Genomic DNA, 25,533 nt, shown 5'->3' with positions numbered 1-25,533 from the left:
GTTTGTTTTATAACCATTATATTGCTTTTTAGGCTTTATAATATAGAGTACAGCCCTAAATAGCCTTAGCAGTTTGAGTTACTAAAGAAAAATATCTTCTATTTTAGACTTAGTGATCTTACAAATTGTCTAAATTGTGAGGCTTCTTTTGTCATCATAAAAGATTATTTATTATTTTTATTATTTTAAAAATAAATTTGATAATAGTTGTTTTAGCACACTCAGAGATCCAAGAACATTTGCTGTCATTTGTCTTGTCTGTACATGTTTCTAGTTTTATCTTCCCCTACAATCTTCTGTTAGTTTTAGAGTTCTCATTAAAACTTCTGCTTAGTCGAAATCAAGTTGTGTTTAACAGTGACATGAGAAAACATCATTTGTCAGGTAGAAATTTAAACCTTAATATGAAAGATTATATGATAGTAAACCTAAGAAAGATATAAAAGATAACTATTCTTTAGAAAAGGGTATAATAGGAAAGTTTGCTTTTTTTTTTCTCCCCAGTTTTGGGGAAAGATGAAATATAATCATAGATATTATGATTTTAGAGTCCTTTTTCTTCATCTTATTTTTTATTAAGGTGATTTAATTATGGTTTAATCACAGTATATTCATTTAAAGACAACAATGAAGTTTGCCATATCAATGGACACTTCCTTTCTTTAACAATTTCTCTTTGACATTCGACTGCTGTTTGACAGCATTTTACCCACAGTAGAACTTCTTTTAAAATTGGGGTCAGTCCTTTCAAACCCTGCCGTTGCTTTATCAACTACGTTCGTGGAATATTCTAAATCCTTTGGAGTCATTTCAATAATCTTCATGGCATCTTTGCTAGGAGAAGATTCCATCTCGAGAAAACACCTTCTCTGCTCATCCCCAAGACGCAGATCCTCCTCCTTTCACGTTTGATCATGAGATTGCAGCAGTGTAGTCCCATCTTCAGGCGCCCCTTTCAAGTCTAGTTCTCTTGTTATTTCTATGACATCCACAGTTACTGCCTCCTCTGAAGTCCTAAATTTGTGAGAGTTCAAATCAACTTGTCCTGAATTCATGTTATTATGGATATTTTTACCTTTTCCCATGCATCACAAGAATTCTTAATGGCATCTAGAATGGTAAATCCTTTCCAGAAGGTTTTCAATTTACTTTGCACAGATTCATTAGAGAAATCACTATCTGTAGCAGCTACAGTCTTATGAAATACATTTTTTAAAGAATAAGACTTTAAGTTCAGAATTACTCTGTGATCTGTGGGCTGCAGAATGAACGTTGTGTTAGCGGCATAAAAACTACATGAATCTTGTTAAGCATCCTCATGAGGGCCCTTGGGGGATCAGGTGCATTGTCCATGAGCAGTCCTAATTTGAAAGGAATCTTCTTTCCTGAGCAGGAGATCTCAATAGTGGGATCAAAATATTCAGGCAACCATGTTGTATTGTAAACGGATGTGCTGTCATCCAGGCTTTGTTGTTTTGTTTTTAGAGCACAGGCAGAGTAGATTTAGCTTGATTCTTATGGGCCCTGAGGTTTTGGGGATGATAAATGAGCACTGGCTGCAACTTCATGTCACCAGCTGCATCAGCCCCTGACAAGAGAGTGAGCCTGTCCTTGGAAGCTTTGAAGCCAGGACTGACTTCTCCTCTCTAGCTATGAAAGCGCTAAAGGGCATCTTCGTCCAATAGGGAAGGAGTCAATCTCCCTAACCTCTACAAGTAATATCCCACATTTCTCTTTGCTCTGTGCCTCAGAGCACATGGCTTTTTCCATTTACCCTGTTACATCAGGCTGCAGTCCATTTTTCCCACCTTCCTTCTCTCCCCTTGCATATAATGGAAAGTATGGAATTGTAGTATTGAATAGCTTCTTATCTGCTCCAAACTTCATTTGTCCCATCTGGTTTTGCTTTATTTCCTTTTGACTAGATTTGACATTGTGAAAGCACCGTCATTTACAATGAAACTAGTTTTTAATTGATGAAATTATGCACTTTTATAAAAAGATGAAATGCTTCCATTGAATTAATTTTTCTTGTTAGTGTTTTTTAAAGTGTCCATATGACAATGAGGTAGAGAAAAGTATTAAATTAGTGAAGCACTAGTAAAATTTTGAAGCAAAAGAAGGTTTAAAAGATAGTTCTCAGTGGCAGTAATTAGAGAAGCAGATCACGACTGCTGTCTTCTAATTGACTAAGTTGAATTTGCTAGGGCAGGTATGTTTCTTTATCCAGTAGACCACGATCATGAGATATAACTAAACATACTTTGCTTATAATAAATCACACTTAATTTTGTTTCATATAGACGCTCACATGGCAAGGCAATATTTGTTACTTTTGGAATTTTTTCAGGACTTATATAAAGCCCACACTGGTTTTCTAAAGTAAAAGAAACAAGAAAGACCCTTAACATTTTATATCTCTCTTCTATATTTTGAGGGGCTTGTAATTGACTCTTATATACACTATTTTATTCTTCACCTTACTGTTTATTAAAAGAAAAATTTGCACAACTGTGCAAGTCATTCTTTTTCACTGAGATTCTGACATTTTTATGGGTTAGAACAATAATATGTATTTTTCAAACGTATCAAGCAATGTATAAACTTCTTAAAATATACTCAGTACTAGTAACTTGAATTAAGTAAGCGTCTAACACAGCCTTTACTCAAAGGAGTTTGTAATAAAAGATAGTATTTCAAAAAATATATAAAAATGGCTAAATAGAGATACTCTTTCTCTGCCCTGTAATCCTGGCATTGTAACTATCTGAATGTGAGGTAATATAAAGAGCAAAGCCACAAGGTGTGGCTTTCCATTCATTTAGCTCAGCTCCCTGCTGCTGCTAGCATCATGAGACAGCTCTTGGGACTCTCTGATTGCAGTGTCTGTGAGTTCTTTGTATTTTCCTTGTCAGTTTGCAACTTACATTTTGAGAAATAATTGCATAAAATATTTATCTCCTAAATAGAAAAATAAAAACTCTGGAACTGCCTAAAATCTCAATGGTACATGTAATTAATCTAAAATATTCCACAAATAAAGTTGATGTAAAGATCATATAAATAGGTCTAACTCTGGAAAGAAAGATATTAGAGAAGAGCTTAGCCACAGGCCTTTTGTAGCAACTTGACTCTAAGTACCACCTTTTAGTATATGTGCTGCCGAAGCGAGCACATAAGTACCACCTTTTAAAAGAGACTTGTATAAAGGATTATAAATGTGTTTGACTTTTAACAATAATACAGTTAATCTTAATACCTCACAGCCTGTATTTCTGTGTTGTAGTTTTTCTAGCTAGCATAAACAAGTTTACATACTAAACTCCTATGTTAGTTCAAAGCTAATATTAAGTAAGGAAAACTAACTTTTCCAGGAAAGGCACATGAGGAAAAAATTATATTCTGTGTTACTAAAAGAGTACTCCATAACACAGAGGAACATTACTGTAGGGCTTCATCAGATGTGTTTATGTGCATTGCATTTTAAAAATCTCAAATGTGAAGTTTCATTAAAGGACTCCAGCCTGGCCTTTTGAGAGTCTCACCATTATTAGGCCTATGTAAATTCTTAATCCTCTTTTTTGCTGTCATTAGGTTGAGAATATAAAAATGAATAATTGAATGATTGAGGAACATTCCTGAGTATATTATTTGGAGGAATTATTGGGGCAAAATCAGTGTCCTTTCACTGTTGGAAACAGTGACTAAAAAAGAGAGAAAGTGGGCAGGCTCCTGGTATTGTTTAGAAGGTCGCGCTCCTGGGCTTTGTACAACTGCAGGGTATTTAAAGTTCCTGGTATCCTTGGAGACACAAACTGTTTTGTGATACCAATTGGTGCTTGTGTTTCAATGATGTCATACAATTTACAGATCCACACAATGGATCTCTTGTTTGGGGACCTACAGAGGAGTTCTGACAGTTTTGGAAAAGCACCTGAATACCCATAGGAATTGAGGCTTAATTGTGTGTGTGGGGTGTGTGTGTGGGGGGTGTGTGTGTGTGTGTGGTGTGTGACAGTGAGAGAGATTTCTCTCAGGCTTTAATTTTAAGAAGCAGGGACGACTTTACTCTCTCTATTGCTTAATTGAGTTTGTATTCAACTTTTTTTTTTTTTAAAAGCAAAATATATCACCCAAATTTCTCATTGTTTTTGCATTCTTATAATTGCATTTGGGAAGTGTGTACACATTTTTGTACTAATTGAAACTTGTAGAAAAATAGATGAGGATTAATTTCTTTTCTCAAGTTTAGCCATCAGCTGTGCAGTTGTAAGAGGCTTATAGAGCTGGGAGTATTTGAACTAATTGGTTAGATTAAAGCAGTGCCATTACAAAGATTATTTTCTTATTATTTTTTCTTCTTCTCCTCCTCCTTCTCCTTCTTCTTCTTCTTTTCTTCTTCTTCCCCCCTCTTTTAAAAAAAAATATGTGAAGCGATTAGTAGACTGACCTAAAAGATGTACATTAAGTTGCCAAACCAGTTTAAAGAATGTGTTTCTGCCCTTATATTCACTTACCTTGTTTCTGTGGTCCAAAGGTTTCTGTTTATTGGCTCTTCCTTTGTTCAAGTTTGTGTCAAGAATGATGTGTGGATTCATGGCACAGTGGTGTTCCAGACCCTTACCAATGGAAATTTCCTTTTATTAGAGCAAGCCTGTGCATTTTTTCCCCCAGAGTATTTTCAAGGAATGGTTTATTTATGTACATCATACAATTCTGAAGATTATTAATAGTTTAAACCAGGTTTTTTTCCTCTGCTATTTTATTACAATATTTTTAGCATCAATAGTTTTGAACTGGAATAAGAAACTAACCCATATTTCAGATGTGGCAAGTATAAAGAATAATAATAAAAAAAAGGCTTAATATATGCTAGGCCCTGTTCTAAATTTTGGATGTTTCTCATGTAATCCTTATCACATCCCTGTGAGGTAAAGACCATAGTACTCCCATTTTAAAGATGAGGAAGCTGGGGCCCCAAGCGGTTAAGTATTTTAATTACAGTCTGCTGGTAAACAATAGAGCAGCATTCCTTTTCAGGCAGTCTGACTCCAGATTTTGTGTTCTTAACATGATGCCTCTCAGTAACAATAATAATGAGAGCTGACATTTATTGAGCACTTCCCTGTGTGCCAGAAATTGAGAAATTGTTCTTATCTTTTTCTAGTATGTTAGTTCAATCAAATAATCTAACGTGGGACATGGATCCTGCCGTGACTCTGAATCTTACTCTGCCAAATTCCTTTGCTTGGGTAACCTCTAAGAGATCTTTGTAAACAGTTTGTGTGTGCTTAAAATCAGGATGGAGTTATGTTAAGCAGCTCTGTGTAAATAGGGCAGTATGTACCAGGGCCCTGAGTTAGTATCACCTTCCTGCATGTTCAGGTACTGTATTACTTATCTTAGGGGGGGAATTAAAACCTTAGAGGGTCATACGAGAAGTGTAAGTTTCAACCTGATGTTCCAAGTACTACTTAGATATTTATAAAACAAACAGAAAGCCTTAACATTTCTTATTCCTAGGGTTTTTAAGTAGGCTTGAACTAGTTAAAAATAGGTAGTTCCCTAGTAACAGGTGATTCTCTAACTAATAATAGAAGAAGTTAAGCATCTGTGAACTCAAAGTTAGCATTTCTATGCCACCCACTTTATATATCATGATAGAGAAGTTGAATTATGAATGTGTTGAAGGGCTTTAAACTTTGTTTCTTCCTTTGTGTGTGAGCTTGATATTGATCAGCTTGTTTGGAGCCTTCTTTAACCATTTTCTCATTTTGGTAGGATTTAGCTGTATATTTTTAAAGTAAATAACGTCATTTAAAAATGTAATCTTAAGTCATCGTAATAGATGCATATAATTACAAGTGTGTACTACAAGAATTGAAATGAAAAAGAGCAGTTATATTCTCTACCAATGCCTCAGCTGGTTACTGTTCCATAGAGGCAAATACTTATAACTCCTTTAGAGGTTTTCTGTACTATGTATCTTCATGTTTTTAAATAACTCATACAGTCACACCTACACATATGCACACATGAAACTATAGATGGGCTTATATAATTTCAAACATTCTGTTTGAAATGGTCTTTCACTTTTAATCTAATTTAAAATTTTTTTTCTACACACACGCACACACACACACACACACACACACACACACACACAAACCCATGATCTTATTCCCTTTCATAATTGAGAAAGTGGAGTCACAGGTTAAATCATTTGCCCCAAATCATGGAAATAGTAAGTAGCAGATTTGAATCTAGTCATCTGACTACACAGCTAAAGTCATGTTTCATGTAAGTCAAATTCATTCAAAATGAGACCACATGATTTTCTCCCCCTTTCAGTGCCCAGATGGTTAATCATTATGCCAAACTTTTTGCTTAGTATATGTGAGGCACTTTATTAAGTATTTGATGTATATTGTTTCATTAAACTTCACAAAAATCCCTGAGAGCAGGTGTTTTGTCTTCCCTTTTCTAAAGATGAAGAAATTAAAGTTCGCTAAGGTTGAGTAATTTATCCAAGGCCACACAACTTATAAATGGTAGAAATGGAGTCTTTATAATTTTTTGGGGGGCATCTGGCTGGCTCAGTTGGTATAGCATGTGACTCTTGATCTTGGGGTTGTGTGGTTAAGTCCCATGTTGGGCATAGGGCTTACTTTAAAAAAAAAGGATAATTTCTATTGAAATACAGTGTACACAGAAGAGCAAAGTACACAAATCCTGTAGCTTCATGTATAGCATGACAAATTTGCACAAAGGCTACATATTTGAGTAACTTGCACCCTGCTGAAAAGAGAGAATGTTTATAGCATCCCAGAAGTCGACCTTATATGCCCTTTCCCAGTCATGTGCATCCTAAGAGTAATTGTGTTGCTGGCTTTAATATTGTAGATAAGCTTTACCTATTTTTGAGCCTTATATAAGAAATGATCCATCTTTTGTCTGACTTACTTCGTTTGATATTGTATTTGCGAGCTTCATACATATTGTTCCATGTAGTTGTAGCACTTTCACTTTCATTGGTAGATAATACTCCATTTTATGAATTACCACAATTAACCATTCTACTATTGGTGGGCATTTCGGATCGTTTCTACCTTTTGACTGTTATGAATAATGTCACTGTGTGCAATCTTACACATGTCTTTTGGTGAAAATGTGTCCTTATTTCTGTTGGGTATATATCTAGGAGTAGAATTGCCAGATATATATATGTCTGGTTTTTGTAAATATTATCAAACAATTTTCCAAAGTGATCGTACCAATTCACATTCCCACCTGCAATTTTTTTTTTTTTTTTTAAGATTTTATTTATTTACTCATGAGAGACACACGGAGAGAGAGGCAGAGACACAGGCAGAGGGAGAAGCAGGCTCCATGCAGGGAGCCCGACATGGGACTCCTCTCTAGGATCACGCCCTGGGCTGAAGGCGGCTCTAAACTCCTGAGCCACCTGGGCTGCCCTCCCCCCTGCAATTGTTTTACATCCTCACCAACACCTAGTATCTTTTCATTTTAGGCATTCTGGTAGGTATGTAGTAGTAATTTCTCATTGTGGTTTCATTTATTTATTTATCTGTTCATTCATTCATTCATTCATTCATTCATTTAGATTTTATTTATTTATCCGTGAGAGACACAGAGAGAAAGAGAGGCAGAGACACAGGCAAAGGGAAGAGCAAGCTCCATGCAGGGAGCCCAATGTGGGACTTGATCCCGGGTGTCCAGGATCATGCCCTGGGCCGAAGGCAGTGCCAAACCGCTAAGCCACCGGGGCTGCCCATCTTTGTGGTTTTAATTTGCATTTTCCTGATGATTAATGAAGTCAAGCACCATTTTACATGTTAAATGGATATTTGGAATTTTTTTTTAAAGATTTTATTTATTTATTTGAGAGAGAATGAGAGAGAGTATGAGTGGGGAGCAGGGAAAGGCTAGAAGCTTCTCGAATTGGGGCTCCATCATAAGATCCTGAGGTCATGATGTGAGCCAAAGGCAGACACTTTATTGGCTGCACCACCCAGTTGCCCTGGATATTCTTTACTATGAAGTGACTGTTCAGGTCTTTTGCCCATTGTTTGACTGGATTGTCTGCCTTTTTCTGAACAGAATATATTGGTTTTCCTCACCCCATCTTCTTTTTTCTGAGGCAAGAACTTTGTCTCTTCTAATTTTTTATTCTGGAATTTACATATCTCCTTAATTCTAAATAACATGAATATACTGCTGCTTAGATGGGGTCATTCGGGTGTCACCCTAACCTGATAGAAGTGGCGCGTTTATAAGAAGAGGAAGAGATATACCTCTTGATCTCCATCATGTGAGGACATAGCAAGAAGGCAGCCATAAAGTCCAGAGGAGAGTTCTTACCAAGAACCAAATTAGCTTGCATTTGATCTTAGATTTCTCAGCCTCCAGACCTGTGGGAAAATAAATTTCTGTTGCTTAAGCCACCTAATCTGTGGCATTTTGTTGTGGCAGCTCATAGAGACTAAGACACTCGCCAAAATTTGAGGCCTTGAATATCAAAAACATTTTTTTTTTAAATCAAAAACATTTTTATTTTATTCACACACTTGATTGTTTGGCTCTGTGAATACTTAGGTTGTGAATAATTTTCTTTTGGAATTTTGAAGTATTACTCCATTGTCTTCTAAATTCCTGGGTTGCATTTAAGAAGTCTAGATTCATTCTTGTTCCTGAGCTTTTGCATGTAAACTGTTTTTTCTTAGTGATGTATTTTGGTAGACATCTGTTTTTTCTAATATTTTTATGTTGAACCTCCTACATTAGTTTCTCAAGTTTCTCTTCTTTTTTCTTTTCCATCTCTTTCTGTCCCCCCTCCCCCCCCCCGGGATATTTTCTGAACTTTATCTTCTAACTGTACTATTAGGTTTTATTTTCATTTCTGCTGTTATGTTTTTAACATACAAAAGCTCTTTTTCTATAATTGCTGCTTTTTTTTATAAAGAGCATCCTGTTTTTGTTTAATGGGCACCATTTCTTCTCATACCTCTTGGAGGATAAAGATGGTTGGTAGTATTTTTTTCTCCTGGTATCATTTGTATCTCCTGCAAATTGCCTTTTCCTTTTTGTTTTGATCTCTGTTTTCTCATCGGTAGACTTTTCTCTGATCTCTGATTTCTTTGTTTGCTCCAGATTAAGAATGGGATATGAGAGATGTGCCTAGAAGATCTGAGTGTAGAGTTGAAGCTTGTCTACTGAAGGCTTTTCTATAAGGTGATCTATATGGGCTGTTTGTTGGGAGAATCCCTTTTGGTACTTTTCCCTTGAGCTGATGCGATACCCATAGAATGCTCTTCTAATTTCCACCTGGAGGGCAAAAGTCTGCCACTTCTGTGAGTCAGTGGAAGGAGGGGGGTAGGGGGAACATAAAGAGAATTTTGCAGGAAGCACTTCTTAGCATTTTATGTTCTTCTCAAGTGTGACAATCATCCTTTAGTTCACCCTTGATTTTACCTTGTAAGAGAGGAAACCTCCATTCTTTTTACCTGAGTGGTTGGGGAGTGACATTTGCCTATAGAATTAATTGGACAGAAGATCTTGGAACACTGACTGATTTTTAAATCAGCTTATCCAGGTTTCATTTTAGATCATCCCTCCTCCCCATGGAGAGATACCTAGTACTGGCCTATCCATAAACTTTTTGAAGATTCTGTGGTGTCAATTGGGTTGATTTTTCAGCTTTCCTCACTCTTAGAATAGGATTCAATTTTCTCAGGCCTGGTAGAAAAATTAACACTGGAACATTTTCTTTATAGCTTCTAAAATTTGATTTAAATTTTCTGTTTCTTTCTATCCATGTGGAGTTTTAGCTCTCTCTGTCTCTACCTGTAAATATAAACTCATCTTTAGTTTTAGTGTAGTTTTGAAAAGAAATGAAATTATATATGTTCAGTCTTCCATTTTAACCTTAGTAGCTACTATGTATTTCTTGAAATAAAATTTGAATAAGGCATTTGTAGACTCCGTGAAGCAATTCTAGGTTCTTTTGTAGGCCAAGGTTAGAGGTCTTAGACCTGGAAAGACAGATCTAGCTTTGACTTAATTTTTCCCCCCTAATTGGACCTAAGCTAAATTCACCAGCTTACTCTTCAAACTTGGTCTTCTTCCAGAATTCCTAATCTCAGGAAATGAAAACCTCATTGACCTCTTGACAAAAATGTGCATCAGTTCTGTTTAAAATTCTTCAGGGACTTCTTTTGCTTCCTGGGATCCAGACCAACAAACATCCTTAACCTGCTTCTCACATCTGTGTAACCTTGGTGCAGACTGTCTCACCAGCTTCCTAGCTTCTGCCCTCACTCTTTGCTCCCTATGTGGTATGCTGGAGAGGCCTCCTTTTTAGGCATCCAGGAGCAGAACCAATTTCTTCCTCAAAGACTTTTGGGCCTGTGATTTCATTCGCCTGAAATGCTAATACTTGAATTCCCCTCGCTCACTGACCATCCTCCTAGCTGCCATAATGCTGCAGACTTAAGTCCATTGCTCTTATTATATGCTCTTACAACACCCTCTACTGCTTCTTTTAGTGTTTATCATAATCGTTTAAGTTAACCGTATTCTAATTGTACAGTTTTTGACTACTAAATTAAAGCTCTTTGAGTTCAGTAACTAGGTCTGTCCTGCTCACTGTTATTTTCCCAGGTGAAGTTCAGTGCTGTATACACAATAAATAAACACTCAATGAATTAAAAACAAAAGACAACAAGGAACTTTACTGATATGCTAGAAAAAATTCTAGATTACTTATCAGAAGACCTAAATTATAAGATAATTTTGCTAGGTGCATCACTTTGAGCAAGTAATTTTCTTGAAGTGTGGTTTACTAGTCTTTAACATTTTTCAACTCTAATTTGTTTCCCAAAGGACTTCCCTCTTCTGTGCATTTCTTTTTGTGTTGACCTTTTTTTTTTTTAATTTCTATTTGACACTTATCATCAATTGCTTCCCTCTATTCATTCTTTTCTTTTTACTGTCTGTACTATATATGTATTTCTTGATGTGAACTCTCATGGTTCAAATATTTGCTACAATGACTTGGAAATTTTTAACCTGAAATAGACCATCCAAACTGAAGTATCATTGAAAGAAACTTGCACGTGCATTCTGGCCAAAAACATTAGGTTGCACGTGAATCCGGGTAAGAGAATGTAGAGTAGACTACCATCCTATATCAGTTGTTTTCCCAACAGGATTGTATTTTGTGATCACGTTGTTTAAAGGTTTCATGCAATCAAAATATCTTTTAAGATAATGGAAAAACCTGTGAAAAGTAGGTGAGCAAGGAGGATTAGTAAACCTCTTACAGTAGGAGAAATGATGGAGATGATAAAGCCTAATGAGAGACAAAAGATAGACATGACATAAGCTTTGCTGTGCATATGTCTTCATGTACTGTGCATATACATGTGATTCTTACCTGTTTGTGAGAAACAATAAAATTATGAAAGTGGTGTTAGTTTTAGAAAGCTTTGTTAATTTTATTTTGTTGTTCTATTTGCATTCCCTATGCATTTTAACAGATTGTTTGTTTACCTACAGTACATATTTGCAGTATATGAGCAAAATGTAATTTGTATCTGATACTGTATATTGTGCATAAACATACCCACTAACAAGTTCACCAAATATTAATTAATTTGCTAATTTATTTTTAATTTAGAAGTTTTTGGTGGATTGCTTATAGGTGTATACTATTGTAATATTGTATATATGAAATATTAAGAATACTTAGTAATATTTGGAGAAATTAATTGCAAGTTTTAGATGAGCTTGAACGAAATTATTCTTTTTTTTTACCTAAAATCAGAATAGTGTCCTGTTACATGTAAATTTGCCATCCAACACGTTTGCAGGCATGGATTAAATTTAGATAAGAGGCATGTCAGTTCTGTTTGTATTGGATGTATTGGAGAAAAAATGCTAAATGCTTCCTTGTACTGCTTCATAGTCTCATACTGTAGGTATTTGTTCCCTCCTACTGATTTGAGGTCAGTGGTTTTTGATAAAAAGAAAGGTTTTTCACTTCTTATGTAAGTCAGCTAAGTTGCATCAGGGCTGAACTGACTGAATTGGGTTGTAGACTTAGCAGAGAATGACTGATAGGATTCTGTAGAGAAGCCTGTATTATCTCCTTGATAGTTTTCACTGTATACTCAGTGATTTGTGACTCAAATGGGTCACAATTCAGAAGAGATGCATATTTAGTTCTGGAATTCTATTTCAGTTGATACTGTGGAGAGAGGTAGAGCTATTAAAAATTTTTTAATGCTGCCAAACTCTTGATAGATTTTATTTTAATGCAGTCTGCCTTCTTTTACTCCCTTAGATAGAGAGATACTGTTACAGTATTGGCTCAACAACCAATTGCTGAAACCTCAGAAACTGATCTCTCAATAGTTTTAAACTATTTATTACTCTTTTTTTCCTTCTCTGCTAAGAATCACATTCCTTTTAAGGCTCTAATTCTTTCCCCACAGCAGCTGCCCCTAAAGTAAAGTGATGAGATTCAATTAAAAAAGAGGCAAGCATAGGGGTGCACTAATATAGGAAAAGATACTAAATATAATAGAAGGAAATGAGTATTTCATGGTGTTTGAGATTTTCTTAGCATAGTTCATTTTTCTACCACTAACAACAATAAGTGACACAAAAAGGATCTTGAGTTGTGATCATTTATATAAGATCATGGTTATGTTTTAAGGAACAAATTAGTGTTTTCTTACACTTTTCTTAAATTTGCACAATATTTCACTGTTTAGGGAAAACTTGCACATAGACCTTTTTTTTTCCTTCTAAGGATTAATATATATGTGAATTATTTGGGGTATTTTATATTTTCTGTTTAGATGAGAGTATGAACTATAGATGTAAGTGGTCCTGTTGCGGTTGAAGTACAAGCTGTGATTGATTGCCATCTGTCATCTGAATGTGGTCTCATTCACAATATTCCATTCAGTTACCCAAGCCAGAGTTGCTTAAGCAGTACTTGGCCCCGTGTGGGAGTTATGAGACTTACTCCTTCTAATGCGTGTCTGAAAAGCAGAAGAAAAACCATGTCATCTGCTCTGCTGCTCTTGCATGGCACATGTGATCAGATGCAGTGATGTGGAAGGGAAAAGCAAGAGGGAACCATCATAGGAATTCCTTCCCATCCTGGTTATCTTCTTTAAAATACTTAGGTAATAGGACTGCCTGGTGGCTCAGTGCGTGATCTTGGGTCCAGGGATCAAGACCTACATCGGGTTCCCTTGCAAGGAGCCTGCTTCTTCCTCTGCCTGTCTCTGCCCCTCTCTGTCTCTCTCTCTCTCTCTCATGAATAAATAAATGAAATCTTAAAAAAAAAAAAACTTAGGTAATAGCATCCAATTAAAATTAGTTCTTCTAAAAAAAGAAGTGTTACCTTTATCAAACATCTCTTGTCTACTATAAAGGTTATGCCTTCAAGGAACTTATTACATTGTTATCAGGTAATTGCCCTGCAGTAGAGCAGAGGTAGAGGCCTTGGGTTTAGGCCCTGGTGCTGCTGAGATTGAGAGGCAGGAAGCAAATGGACCCTCTGCAAATCTCAGTCTAAAGGAAACTACTCACCAGAAAGAACTGTCACACGATATCTCCTACTTGCCTTCCTTTTCTCTTAAAAAGGGTGACGGGAAGCAGGGGGATTTTCTGACTAGATACCAGTGATCAAGTAGCATGGTAACTAAGCTTCCATAGTTGGGAAGGAAACTAAAATGGTTAGCTAAGGATAAAAGACATGTTATAAATTCATTTCAGTAAATAGTTATGGTCTCATAGTGAATTTATGATAAAGACTAAAATGTATTTCAATAAAGGCAAACATTCCTGACCTAGTAATGATTTTATACCTTAAATATGTTGAATCATTTATTACTTAGTATCTTTATTACTCATCAAGGTGAGTGTGACCATTTTTAAATCTACTAGGGCCATCAATTTCTATGCACTGTAATGTAATTTGCCAACCCAAGGGTTCATTGCATGTCAGAACAAAGCAGAGTTCATAACTAGTAATTTTAGTGTTTGGGTAGTTATTTTAAGAAAACTTTTGTTTGCTTATTCTGCAAATAGGTATTTTCTGACATTTTAACAGAATATGGAGGGTGGAAGTGTTATGAGGGGATAAAATAAAGAAAATTAAACTTTATTTTAATATCCTGGTTGGTTTTGTCTTTCAATGCTATAAGAATTAAAGAGGGGGACTTAAAATATATTGATGCAGTAATTGATGGCAGCCACATGAAGTCTTGAGCAGACAGCATTATCACATTTATAAAATTATTTGGTCATATATCTAATGTCAGGGGGCTGTTACTGAGCAGCATGCTATACTTATAGACATTATGATTAAGAATCATCCGTTGCAGCAGAAATTGCCTGTAGAAGATAGCCAAGAATATACCACATTTGTAAAGTTGTATGACTGGGCAAGGATTTTATTCTTTATTAGAAAAATAAAGAACTATCTCTTAACACTATAGCTTGTTCGTTGGGCAGTGAATATAAATGGTATTTGAACTTAAACTTCTATTAAAACTGTTTTGAGCATTTTGGTGATGAGAAAAATAGTCCTTTGTGTAGTTTGGGAAATTGACACGTTCTTAGCTAGTTTGAGTAGCATAGCTCTGTTGTAAAGTTATTTAGATGTATTTTTGCTTCTGTAAGAAAGTGGTCACTCCAGTTCCGAGACTTTATAAAATATGTTTATACTTTGACTTTTAATTCTAACCAAATTCAGAATGAAAATGAATCTGATAGTTGAAATTTAAATGGTGGGAAGAACTTGCCGTTAATAAGCTGAGTTGGCTCTGGCATGGAAATAAACACAGACACATGAAAATACAGATCTTTCTAAGTAGTTCAGACCTCTACAGTTTACAAGAACTGCATGCTAGAAATGTGTTTCTCTTTAAATATATTAAAATCTCACCTGTATAAATAGATTTCCCAAAGCTGTGTTTTGTTTTTGCTTTTTTAGATTAGTTCTGAGAATCATTGAAAGGGTTATTAAGATGATTAGGGTGTTAACTGGAAGACTCTCTATTGAATACTCTGTAAAGCTTGCTTTGGATGACAGTAGGTTTAGAATTTTACCAATTCCATTTAGTTTATAATGCTGGAATGTTACAAGAACATGTGGCTGGTAAATGATGTGATTCAAAAGCAACTCAAATGAACTTCTAAGGGATTGTATCATACAAAAGTAAAATTTCCCACAGCAATTTTTTCTTTGACAGTCTACATATTTGGGTCATGCGCTTGTTCTTTTCCATTCTCCTACCCCTATTTCTGTACCAATCGGATCCCTTTATTACTTTCCTACTCTAAGTCTTTTGAAATTCTTTTCTAAGTCTGGAAGAGACAAGATGCTGCTTACCCTCTAAAAGAAAAGTTACAGTGAGACTAGTTATAGAATATACTTGATAGAATTTCCAGCTCTATTGTACCATTTTGTTCATCTTTGTCAAGAGATGTGACAGGTCATGAAGCTTCCTTCTCTGGTTACAAGGAAGGGTTATGAGGAAGGGTTATATACAAGTAAATTGTTGTCGCTGTTGTTTCCTTGCCAGGTAGTTACTTAATTTATATTAGTGCTTGTGGGGGCCCAGGTTTGACTTTTAGATTGACAAGTAGACTAATCTGGTATTTTGAATGCTATTTTGAAATGATTTGGATATAATGGGTTACATTGAATCCTTCTAATTCGTTTCAAATTCAAAAGCTTCCCTTTAGGTTTTCTTTATTCCTGTTTTGAAAAACTTTGTTGTGGACTTCCCTGCTAAATTCCTATTTCAAAATTAGGGTCACATGACCCCTTTCTTTTTATTTCACTGTTACCAGTCTACAAACCTAATTATCCCTTGCAAGGCTATATTAGTCTCCTATTCATTATATAAGACCTATGGTTTTTTTTTTCCCTGCTTACTTCATCCTTAGCAAGCTGTTGCCAGGTTTCCTTAGAATCCCCATTGGCTTCCTATTTTCTAATCAGTGGTTTTTAAAGTATGGTCTGTGGAACCCTAGAACCCAAGGATCCCCCTGATTTGTTACAGATTGTAAGTATTTTCACGATACACTGGTCCTTAAAAAAAAACACAACACACTATTGACCTTTGCACTGATGATGGAAAATCAATTACGAGTAGAATCACTGAGGCAGTAGTAGGAATCTAGGCAGTGGCTCCAAACTGTCAGTAGTCGTTGCATCGCCCTCTGCCACATACTGTAGGGGAAAATAGCTAGTTCTCAGAAAACCCTTGAGAACTCAGTCAAAGTGCTTAATTTTTATTATATCTCCACCCTGGAATTCACATCTCTTAACATTCTGTCTGGTGATATGGGAAGCGCCCATGAGCTGCATACTGAAGTATGATGGTTATCATAACAGGAAACATTTTGTGCAAATTGAGTTGCAAACTGAACTTGCCACTTGTTTTCAGAAAACACCATTTTTACTTGAAACAACAACTGAAAAACTATAGTTCTTCAGTCTTGATTATTTGGCAGATATTTTCTGGGAAAACAAAGACATAAACCTCTCATTTAAGGAGAAAAAAACCAACAGTACTTATTGCTAATGATAAAATTCAAGACAAAAAATGCTTCATAGCTTCCTAATAAAGACTTCTGCAAGAAGTCAAGACTTTTCTGAAGATTAATGAATGTGATTTTTTGTTATTACATAATGAAAAATGCCATAATTTGGAAGATCTGCAAAACTAAACGAACCAATGTTTTGGAAACAATCAATGCATGATGTTAAAAACTCATGCATATGGATAAAAAAATCCATTCACAGGGTAAGATACACTTATGATTTTTTTAATGTAACAGAGTATGAAAAGTTCATTGCTATCGTGTCAGAGTCCACAATTTACTACTTTTAAGAAGTACCCTCTTGTCAGGCTTTGGTGTATAGTATTTAAAAAAAGGTGATCCACAATTATCTAAAAATGCTGTTAAAATACTCTTCCCTTCTACTTGCATACCTGTGTGAGTCTAGAGTTTCTTCATCTACTTCAACCAAAACAATGTGAGGCAATACATAGAATGCTGAAACAAATATAAGGACCCAGCAGTCTTCGATGAAGCCAGACTTTAAAAAAGAGATTTGCAAAACTTAAAACAGTGTGACTCCTCTCATTTTTGTTTGTTCGTTTTGGAAAATAGTTACATTTCATTAAAAATGTTATATATATTAATAATGAAATAGTTTTCTCATTATTATCATTAAATGACTAAATATTTAAAAATGTCTATTTTAATTTATAATATTGATATAGTCCATACAAATAAAAATTCTTTTTTTAAATTTAAAAAAAATTTTTTAAATTTATTTATGATAGTCACACACACACACACAGAGGCAGAGACATAGGCAGAGGGAGAAGCAGGCTCCATGCACCGGGAGCCCGACGTGGGATTCGATCCCGGGTCTCCAGGATCGCGCCCTGGGCCAAAGGCAGGCGCTAAACCGCTGCGCCACCCAGGGTTCCCCAAATAAAAATTCTTTGAAGCCCTCAATAATTTTAAGAATTTAAAGGGATCCTGAGATCAAAAGAATTTGAGAATTACTAGTCTGCATGATAACAGCCAGTCTTAGAGAAGTGCTTTCCCTTTTTTTTTTTTTTTAATATTTTATTTATTTATTCATGCGAGACACAGAGCGAGAGGCAGAGACATAGGCAGAGGGAGAGCAGGCTCCATGCAGGGAACCTGACGTGGGGCTCGATCCCGGGTCTCCAGGATTACGCCCTGAGCTGAAGGCAGGCACTAAACCGCTGAGCCACCCAGGTTGCCCAAGAAGGCTTTCCAAGGGATCCAATGAGTAATGTTGGATGCTTTTTAAAATTTCTAAAATTATTCCATTTTTGTAATAAAGACAGCATCTAGTGCCCTTACTAGCTTTATAGGACTGGAACAAGGCAAAGCTATTTTTTTTTTCCTGGTTTTGCTATTATTTGTATTTGTAATTCTATGTTATCTTTTTCTCTAGTGAATTTTAGACACTAAATATAACTGTAAATCAGAAATTTGAAGTATGTTACAAGAGCCAAGAGGGAGGGGGGAGGAGAAGAGAGTGAGAGATTGATCGATTGATTGACTGACTGACTGACTGATGGGTAATATTGGTAAGATGAGCCTGTCCTGTGGTAATATAATATAGTCTTAGTACTAGACTTTACAAGTCTACCGTTAAATCTTCACATAAATGTGGAAATGAGGATGTGATAGAATGAATTAAATCTATAGGTTATTTTAGAATTTTTTTTATCTTGTTATTTAAAATGCCTTTTAAACCTTAATCCAGAAGTATTTAGAAGAACCCCCCCAATAACTTATTTTAGTTTCTTTTTTTTTTTTTTTAAGATTTTATTTATTTATTCATGAGAGACACACAGAGAGAGAGGCAGAGACACAGGCAGAGGGAGAAGAAGGCTCCATGCACGGAGCCCAATGTGGGACTCTATCCCAGGACTCCAGGATCATGCCCTGGGCCGAAGGTGGCGCTAAACCACTGAGCTACCCAGGAATCCCCTTTAATTTCTGTTTTATTTTCTTCCTTGGTATACATTCTTACAAAGTGATCAAAAAGTGGGTATTAGATAATATATGTGAAACTGTAACCAGTTGATGAGATTGGCTGATCAATCTCATCATTTAGGCAGAACATTTTTTTTTAATACAGTGGCATTACCTCTTCATTCTTACTTTAGCAGTGGGGAGGAATAATTTGGGATCCTAGCATTGCTGTGTGAGACATTGTCTTGTTTCACAATACCATGAAGAAACCACAACGAAGCCCAGGTTGGAGGAAGGGAGAACATGAAACACTGACAATTTAGGAGAATTACTCAGGATGACACAGGGAAGGGAATTTAGGCTTTCTTAAGTTCAGTGCTGATACGGATTTCTATTTGGTCAGGAAACATGAGTATATATAGTATCCTATATTCTAATTTTTATGGACAGAGCCTATCAGTGTCTTCTTGCTTAGTATAGATCCTAAGATTACCGTTCAAATGAAATTATAGTGGGCAGCTTAGGTCACCCATGGCTAACTTACGTAAGCAGGTTAGTCATTTGAATGAAAACTTGTCTAGGCCACAAAACCACCACATTTCCACATAAAGTAGGTGCATCCCTCTGTTGAAGTGGAGTTGGTATTTGATTCTAAAAATAGGCCTGCATTGTGGTAAAAATCTAACCCATTTGTTTGTCCAAATCATGTGAAGAAAATCAGCTTTGACATGACTTTTAAGTACAGGCAAGAAACTTCTATATGTGTCAAAAGGGATTAGAAGTTAGCTCCTTTCAAGCTTTTTGTGATAATTTCAGGAAATTTTAAAGTCTAAAGAAAACTTTAAAATAATTTTAGATGCTCTCTTAGAATACCAGGGAAGAATTGGGGGTGGGGAAGAGAGTTTGTGCAATGGAGAAGCTATAGATGTACTGCTGCGCACAGTGCCGCAGAGACAGACACAGAGCAGGAGGGGGAGAAAGGAAAAGCGGTGAAATAAGAATTAATAGCATGTCCAGCCAAGCCCCAGTAACACTGATTCTGTGACTGAGTTATTTGGAGGGTAGTTGAATGATCCCCTCAATCTGCAGAGCAATAAGTTTAAATAGATGTTTAGAGAGCAAAGGAAGTTAAGCCAGAAGGAACACTGAAGGTAATATTGGTCGCACAAGGCTTTGCAAAAAGAGACCTACACCTAGGTGCCCTAGTTACTGACTTGTTTATTTCCGATGAAACCTCAGCTATAGCTTTGCATATTTGGGTGATTGTAGTATAAAATATCTAGGACAGGGCAGCCCGGGTTGCTCAGCGGTTTAGCGCCGCCTTCGGCCCAGAGCGGGATCTTGGAGACTTGGGCTCTCTGCATGGAGCCTTCTCCTTCTCCTGCCTGTGTCTTGGCCTCTCTCTCTCTCTCTCTCTGACTCTCACGAATAAATAAATAAAATCTTAAAAAAATATATCTAGGACATTATTTGTATTTCCTTGAAGCCAGTACCAGGAATGCCTATTCTCTTGTAGAAAGTAATAGTAACAAAAACACTCATATAAGAGATAAAATGTGCTTACTTATGATTTACAACCCTTCTGCCCTCATAGGTGTTTGTGTTCTAATTTCTCCAGTTTGAGATGCTCCTCTAGCATAATAACTAAATAGTAATAAATAATGTATTTAAAATGATCTCTTCAGGATATTTTCGACAGGAATTAGTCCTTCATGGCTAAAGAACTTTTCATATTCGCTTGTCATAAAAGCCTTATTTAGTAGATCTAATGGGTAGTTTTGATGAAGATGTGTTCCAAAGTGTATGGCGGCCCAAAAGAGTCAACAGTTCACATAAAAAAAAAAAAAATACAAAGGAGCAAAGTCAGAGTAACCAGTTGGTATTTAAGAGGGAAATGAGACATTCGAGAAGAGTTAGACATTTAGCTCTGCTGTGTACCTCTGCCTCTAAGAGACCTGATAGTAATGTGTTCAGAGCTCTCCTTGAGGAAATTGCTTTCGGGGTTTTTAAGATCTTACTGGCCTCTAGTGGTAATATCATGCTATCATTTAAAGAGTTTTAATTTTTACGTGTGACTAGAAATAAAGCTATTTTGAAGACACTGGCTGATGACAACTTCATTCTCTCTGTTTAGGGTCAGCAGTATTCTCAGTGTACATGCCACGTTGTCTTCTTCCTGAAGATGAGAGGCTCTATCTTTTGTTCTTGTTTCTGAGTCATCCTCACCTCTTTATTTGGAATGTTAGTTTAGCTGTGAAGCAGGCTCCCATTGTTTTAGTACTTGGACAAGTGGGGGTGACTGTGTCTGGTGTGGGCTACCAGTTCTTCCCTAGTGTATCAGCCTTCTTTTCTGCAGACGAAAGGGCCAATTTCCCCTTCTGTGTACAACAGTTTATTTTGTTAAAAGGAAGTTTTCTTTTTTTTTTTTATTGGTGTTCAATTTACTAACATACAGAATAATACCCAGTGCCCGTCACCCATTCACTCCCACCCCCCGCCCTCCTCCCCTTCTACCACCCCTAGTTCGTTTCCCAGAGTTAGCAGTCTTTACGTTCTGTCTCCCTTTCTGATATTTCCCACACATTTCTTCTCCCTTCCCTTATTTTCCAAAAGGAAGTTTTCAATTTAGCATTTAGGTTCATGTTTAAAACTCCTTATTTAATTCTATTTTGAACAATCTTATATTTGAAATACCGATCTACTAAGTAAGCATGATAATGTTTCTCACTTTTGTTTTTCCTGTTTATCACTCAGATGTGAAGGGGCCACCTACCCATCGTCTGTCTTGTGGACAGTCGCCCTACACAGAGACGACAACATGGGAGCGGAAGTATTGCATCCTCACCGACAGCCAGTTGGTGTTGCTCAACAAGGAGAAGGAGGTAAGATGGCTATTACTAAGGAAAGCTACTTCTCTTTCTGACCAGATTCCTGAAATCTAGTTTTTATTTGCATTTTGATATGTGACACTTACAGAAATGGAAGCTGTATCAATGATAAATTATAAGTACAGGTATGCCTCCTTCTATTGAGCTTCACTTTATTACACTTGGCAGATACCATGTTTTAACAAACTGAGGGTTTGTGGCAACCCTGTGTGAAACAAATCTGTCAGCACCTTTTCTCCAACAGGGTATGCTCATTTTTTGTCTCTCTGTCACATTTTGGTAATTATCACTTCAAACTTCCTCATTATTATTAAATTTGTTATGGTCATCTATGATCAGTGATCTTTGATGTTACTTTATAATCGTTTTGAGGCACATGAACTGCAACCATCTAAAATGGTGAATTTAATTGATAAATGTATATGTTCTGACTGCTCCCCTGACGGTTGTTCCCTTTTCTCTCCCTCTTCTCTGGCCTCTCTGAGAGTCCCTAAAACACAACAATATTGAAATAGGCCAATTAATAACCCTACAATGGCCTCTGAATGTCCAAGTGAGAGGAGAACTCTCACATCTCTCACTTTAAATGAAAAGCTGGAAGTGATTAAGCTTAGTGAGGAAAGCATGTTAAATGTCAACTGAGGCTGAAAGCTAGGCCTCTTGCACCAAACACTTGCACCAAACCAACATATGAATGCAAAGGAAAAGTTCTTGAAGGTAACTAAAAGCGTTAGCCCAGTGAACATAGGAGTGATAAGGAAGTGAAACAGCCTTATTGCTGAGACAGAGCAAGTCTCAGTGGTCTGGTAGAGGATCAAACCAGCCACAACATCTTCTTCAGCCAGAGCCTATTCCAGAGCAAGGCCCTCACTCTCTTCAATTCTATGAAGGCTGAGAGAGGTGAGGAAGCTGCAGAAGAAAACTGGAAGCCAGCAGAGGTTGGTTCATGACATTTAAAGAACGAAAGAAGCCACCTTCATCAACACAAAAGAGCAAGCTGAAGCAGCAAGTGCTGATGCAGAAGCTGTAGCAAGTTCTCCAGCACATCTAGGTAAGATCATTCCTGAAGGTGGCTATGCAACACAACAGATTTTCAGGGTAGACAAAATTGTCTTCTATTGGATGAAGATGCCCTCTAGCGCTTTCATAGCTAGAGAGGAGAAGTCAGTTGGCTTCAAAGCTTCCAAGGACAGGCTCACTGTTGTCAGGTACTGATGTAGCTGGTGACTTGAAGTTGCAGCCAGGGCTCATTTATCATTCTCAAAACCTCAGGGTCCATAAGAATCATGCTAAATCTACTCTGCCTATGCTCTAGAAACAAAACTGCAAAGCCTGGATGACAGCACATCCGTTTACAACGTGGTTGCCTGAATATTTTAATCCCACTATTGAGATCTCCTGCTCAGGAAAGAAGATTCCTTTCAAAATAGGACTGCTCGTTGACAATGCTCCTGATCCCCCAAGGGCCCTTATGAGGATACTTACAAGATTCATGTTTTGTTTTGTTTTTTTCTTTAAATATTTTATTTATTTATTCATGAGAGACAGAGAGAGAGAGAGAGGCAGAGACACAGGCAGAGGGAGAAGCAAACTCCATGCAGGGAGCCTGACATGGGACTCGATCCTGGGTCTCCAGGATTGTGCCCTGGGCTGAAGGCAGCGCTAAACTGCTGAGCCACCCGGGCTGCCCAGATTCATGTTGTTTTTTATGCCTGCTAACACAACGTCCATTCTGCAGCCCACGGATCACAGGGTAATTTTGATCTTCAGGTCTTCCCGCCTCCTCCTTTTTTTTTTTTTTTTTTTTTTTTTTTTTTTTTAAGATTTCATTTATTTATTAGAGATCACAAGCAGAGGGAGAGGGAGAAGCAGGCACCTCACTGAGCAGGGAGCCCAATGTGGGGCTCAATCCCAAGACTTTAGCCAAAGGCAGACGCTTAACTGACTGAGCCCCACCCAGTTGTCCCTCAAGTCTTATTCTTTAAGAAATGCATTTCATGAGTGGCTCAGTCCTTAAGCAACCAACTCTTGATTTTAGCCCAGGTCATAATCTCACAGTTGTGAGATCCAGCCCCGTGTTGGGTTCTATATTAAAGCCTACTTAAGATTTTTCTCCGCCTTCCTTTGTCCCTTCCCCCACCTGTGCGCAAGATCATGCTCTCTCTCACTCTCTCTCTCTCTCAAAAAAAAAAAAAAAAAAAAAAAAAAGGAAAAATACATTTCATAAGGCTATAGCTGCCAAAGATGAATCTGTGCAAAGTAAATTGAAAACCTTCTGAAAGAGATTTACCATTCTAGATGCCATTAAGAATTCTTGTGATGCATGGATGGGAACAGGTCAGAATGTCTACATTAAAAGGAGCTTGAGAGCTTGAGGACAAAGTTGATTCGAACTCTCATGGAGAACTCTGAGGGATTCAGGACTTCAGAGAAGGCAGTAACTGTGGATGTCATAGAAATAACAAGAGAACTAGACTTGAAAGGGGAGCCTGAAGATGGAACTGCATTGCTGCAATCTCATGATCAAATGTGAATGGATGAGGAGCTGCTTCTTAGGGATGAGCAGAGAAGGTGGTTTCTCGAGATGGAATCTTCTCCTAGCAAAGATGCCATGAAGATTATTGAAATGACTCCAAAGGATTTAGAATATTCCTTGAACGTAGTTGATAAAGCAATGGCAGAGTTTGAAAGGACTGACCCCAATTTTATTTTATTTTATTTTATATTATTTTATTTATTTTATTTTATTTTATTTTATTTTATTTTATTTTATTTTATTTTATTTTATTTATGTTAGTCACAGAGAGAGAGAGAGGCAGAGACACAGGCAGAGGGAGAAGCAGGCTCCATGCACCGGGAGCCCGACGTGGGATTCGATCCTGGGTCTCCAGGATCGCGCCCTGGGCCAAAGGCAGGCGCTAAACCGCTGCGCCACCCAGGGATCCCTGACCCCAATTTTAAAAGAAGTTCTGCTGTGGGTAAAATGCTATCAAACAGCATCAAATGCCACAGAGAGATTGTTAAAGAAAGGAAGAGTCCATTATATTGGCAAACTTCATTGTTGTCTTGCTTTAAGAAATTGCCACAGCCACTCCATCCTTCAGCAACCATTATCCTGATCGGTCAGCAGCCATCAACATCCAGGCAAGACTCTCCACCAGCAAAAAGAGTATAACTTGCTGAAAGCTCAGATGATGACTAGCATTATTTGGTAATAAAGTATCTTAAAATTAAGGTATGTACTTTTTTTAGATATAATGCTAATGCACATTAAATAGATTACAGTATAAATATAAACATAACTCATATGTAGTGGGAAACCAAAAAATTCATTTGACTCATTTTGCTGCAGTGTTCTAGAACTGAACCTGAAATGTCTCTGAGGTATGCCTATAAGTCTAAAGGGCTGCTCGTGTCCTGATGATATCCAGTTGTCTTGAAGGAGGGAGTTCAACAAGATAGGGTTGGATTTTCACTAAGGAATGTGACATGGATTATTGAGTTGAGTAATTTGGAATGAGAACAGATTGCATTGGGTAGACCTGGCTCCAAAAATTGCCCAGAAGGGTTATGGGAAGTTATATCAGTGTAACTGCTAGCAAGTAATAAATGGCACTCTCCAGGGATTAATTGAAGAGGTTTAATGCATGGACTATTTACAGAGACATGGGCAGCAGAAGGGACCCACCAAAGACTGTGAAGCACTATAAACTAGTAACAGCAGAAAGCTTATTATCCCCCTAGACTTTCAGGGCAAAGGAAGGGAATAGTACTTCTGGAAACCAGAGAATGGGTTGCTTGAGAGGACTGTATGACAATTGATGTGACGCCCCATAAAAGAGCACAGCTTCTACTCAAACAGAGATGGCCAGCAGGGAGGAAGCAAAGGAGGAGAAACACTCCAGCTCTCTTCCTGCCTTCTGATGTCTTGCCAGCTGTTACCTGCTAGCCAAACTTAGCTTGAAGCCAGAGGAAAAAAGATTTCTGTTAATGTATTTTGTGAGATTTGCTTTCTGAAACACACAGCAAGGGAGAGGAAGGCAGAGAGTACATCTGGAGAGGCTGA

General features: G+C 37.1%; 1 protein-coding gene across 7 annotated transcripts in view; it reads left to right on the top strand.

The window, feature by feature from the left end:
* The window catches only part of RASAL2 (RAS protein activator like 2), a 347,984-nt gene that overhangs the window by 142,235 nt on the left and 180,216 nt on the right, over nucleotides 1-25,533 (top strand). For all 7 annotated transcript variants that reach the window (XM_038542405.1, XM_038542404.1, XM_038542403.1 and 4 more), the window contains exon 2: nucleotides 21,334-21,461. In XM_038542405.1, the coding sequence (XP_038398333.1) occupies nucleotides 21,334-21,461 (128 nt within the window). The remainder of the gene's footprint in view (nucleotides 1-21,333; nucleotides 21,462-25,533) is intronic.

This window comes from Canis lupus, chromosome 7 (genome assembly GCF_011100685.1).
Source record: "Canis lupus familiaris isolate Mischka breed German Shepherd chromosome 7, alternate assembly UU_Cfam_GSD_1.0, whole genome shotgun sequence".
In the NCBI taxonomy this organism is placed as follows: Eukaryota; Metazoa; Chordata; class Mammalia; order Carnivora; family Canidae; genus Canis; species Canis lupus.
This window is presented reverse-complemented; position numbering and strand designations above follow the sequence as displayed.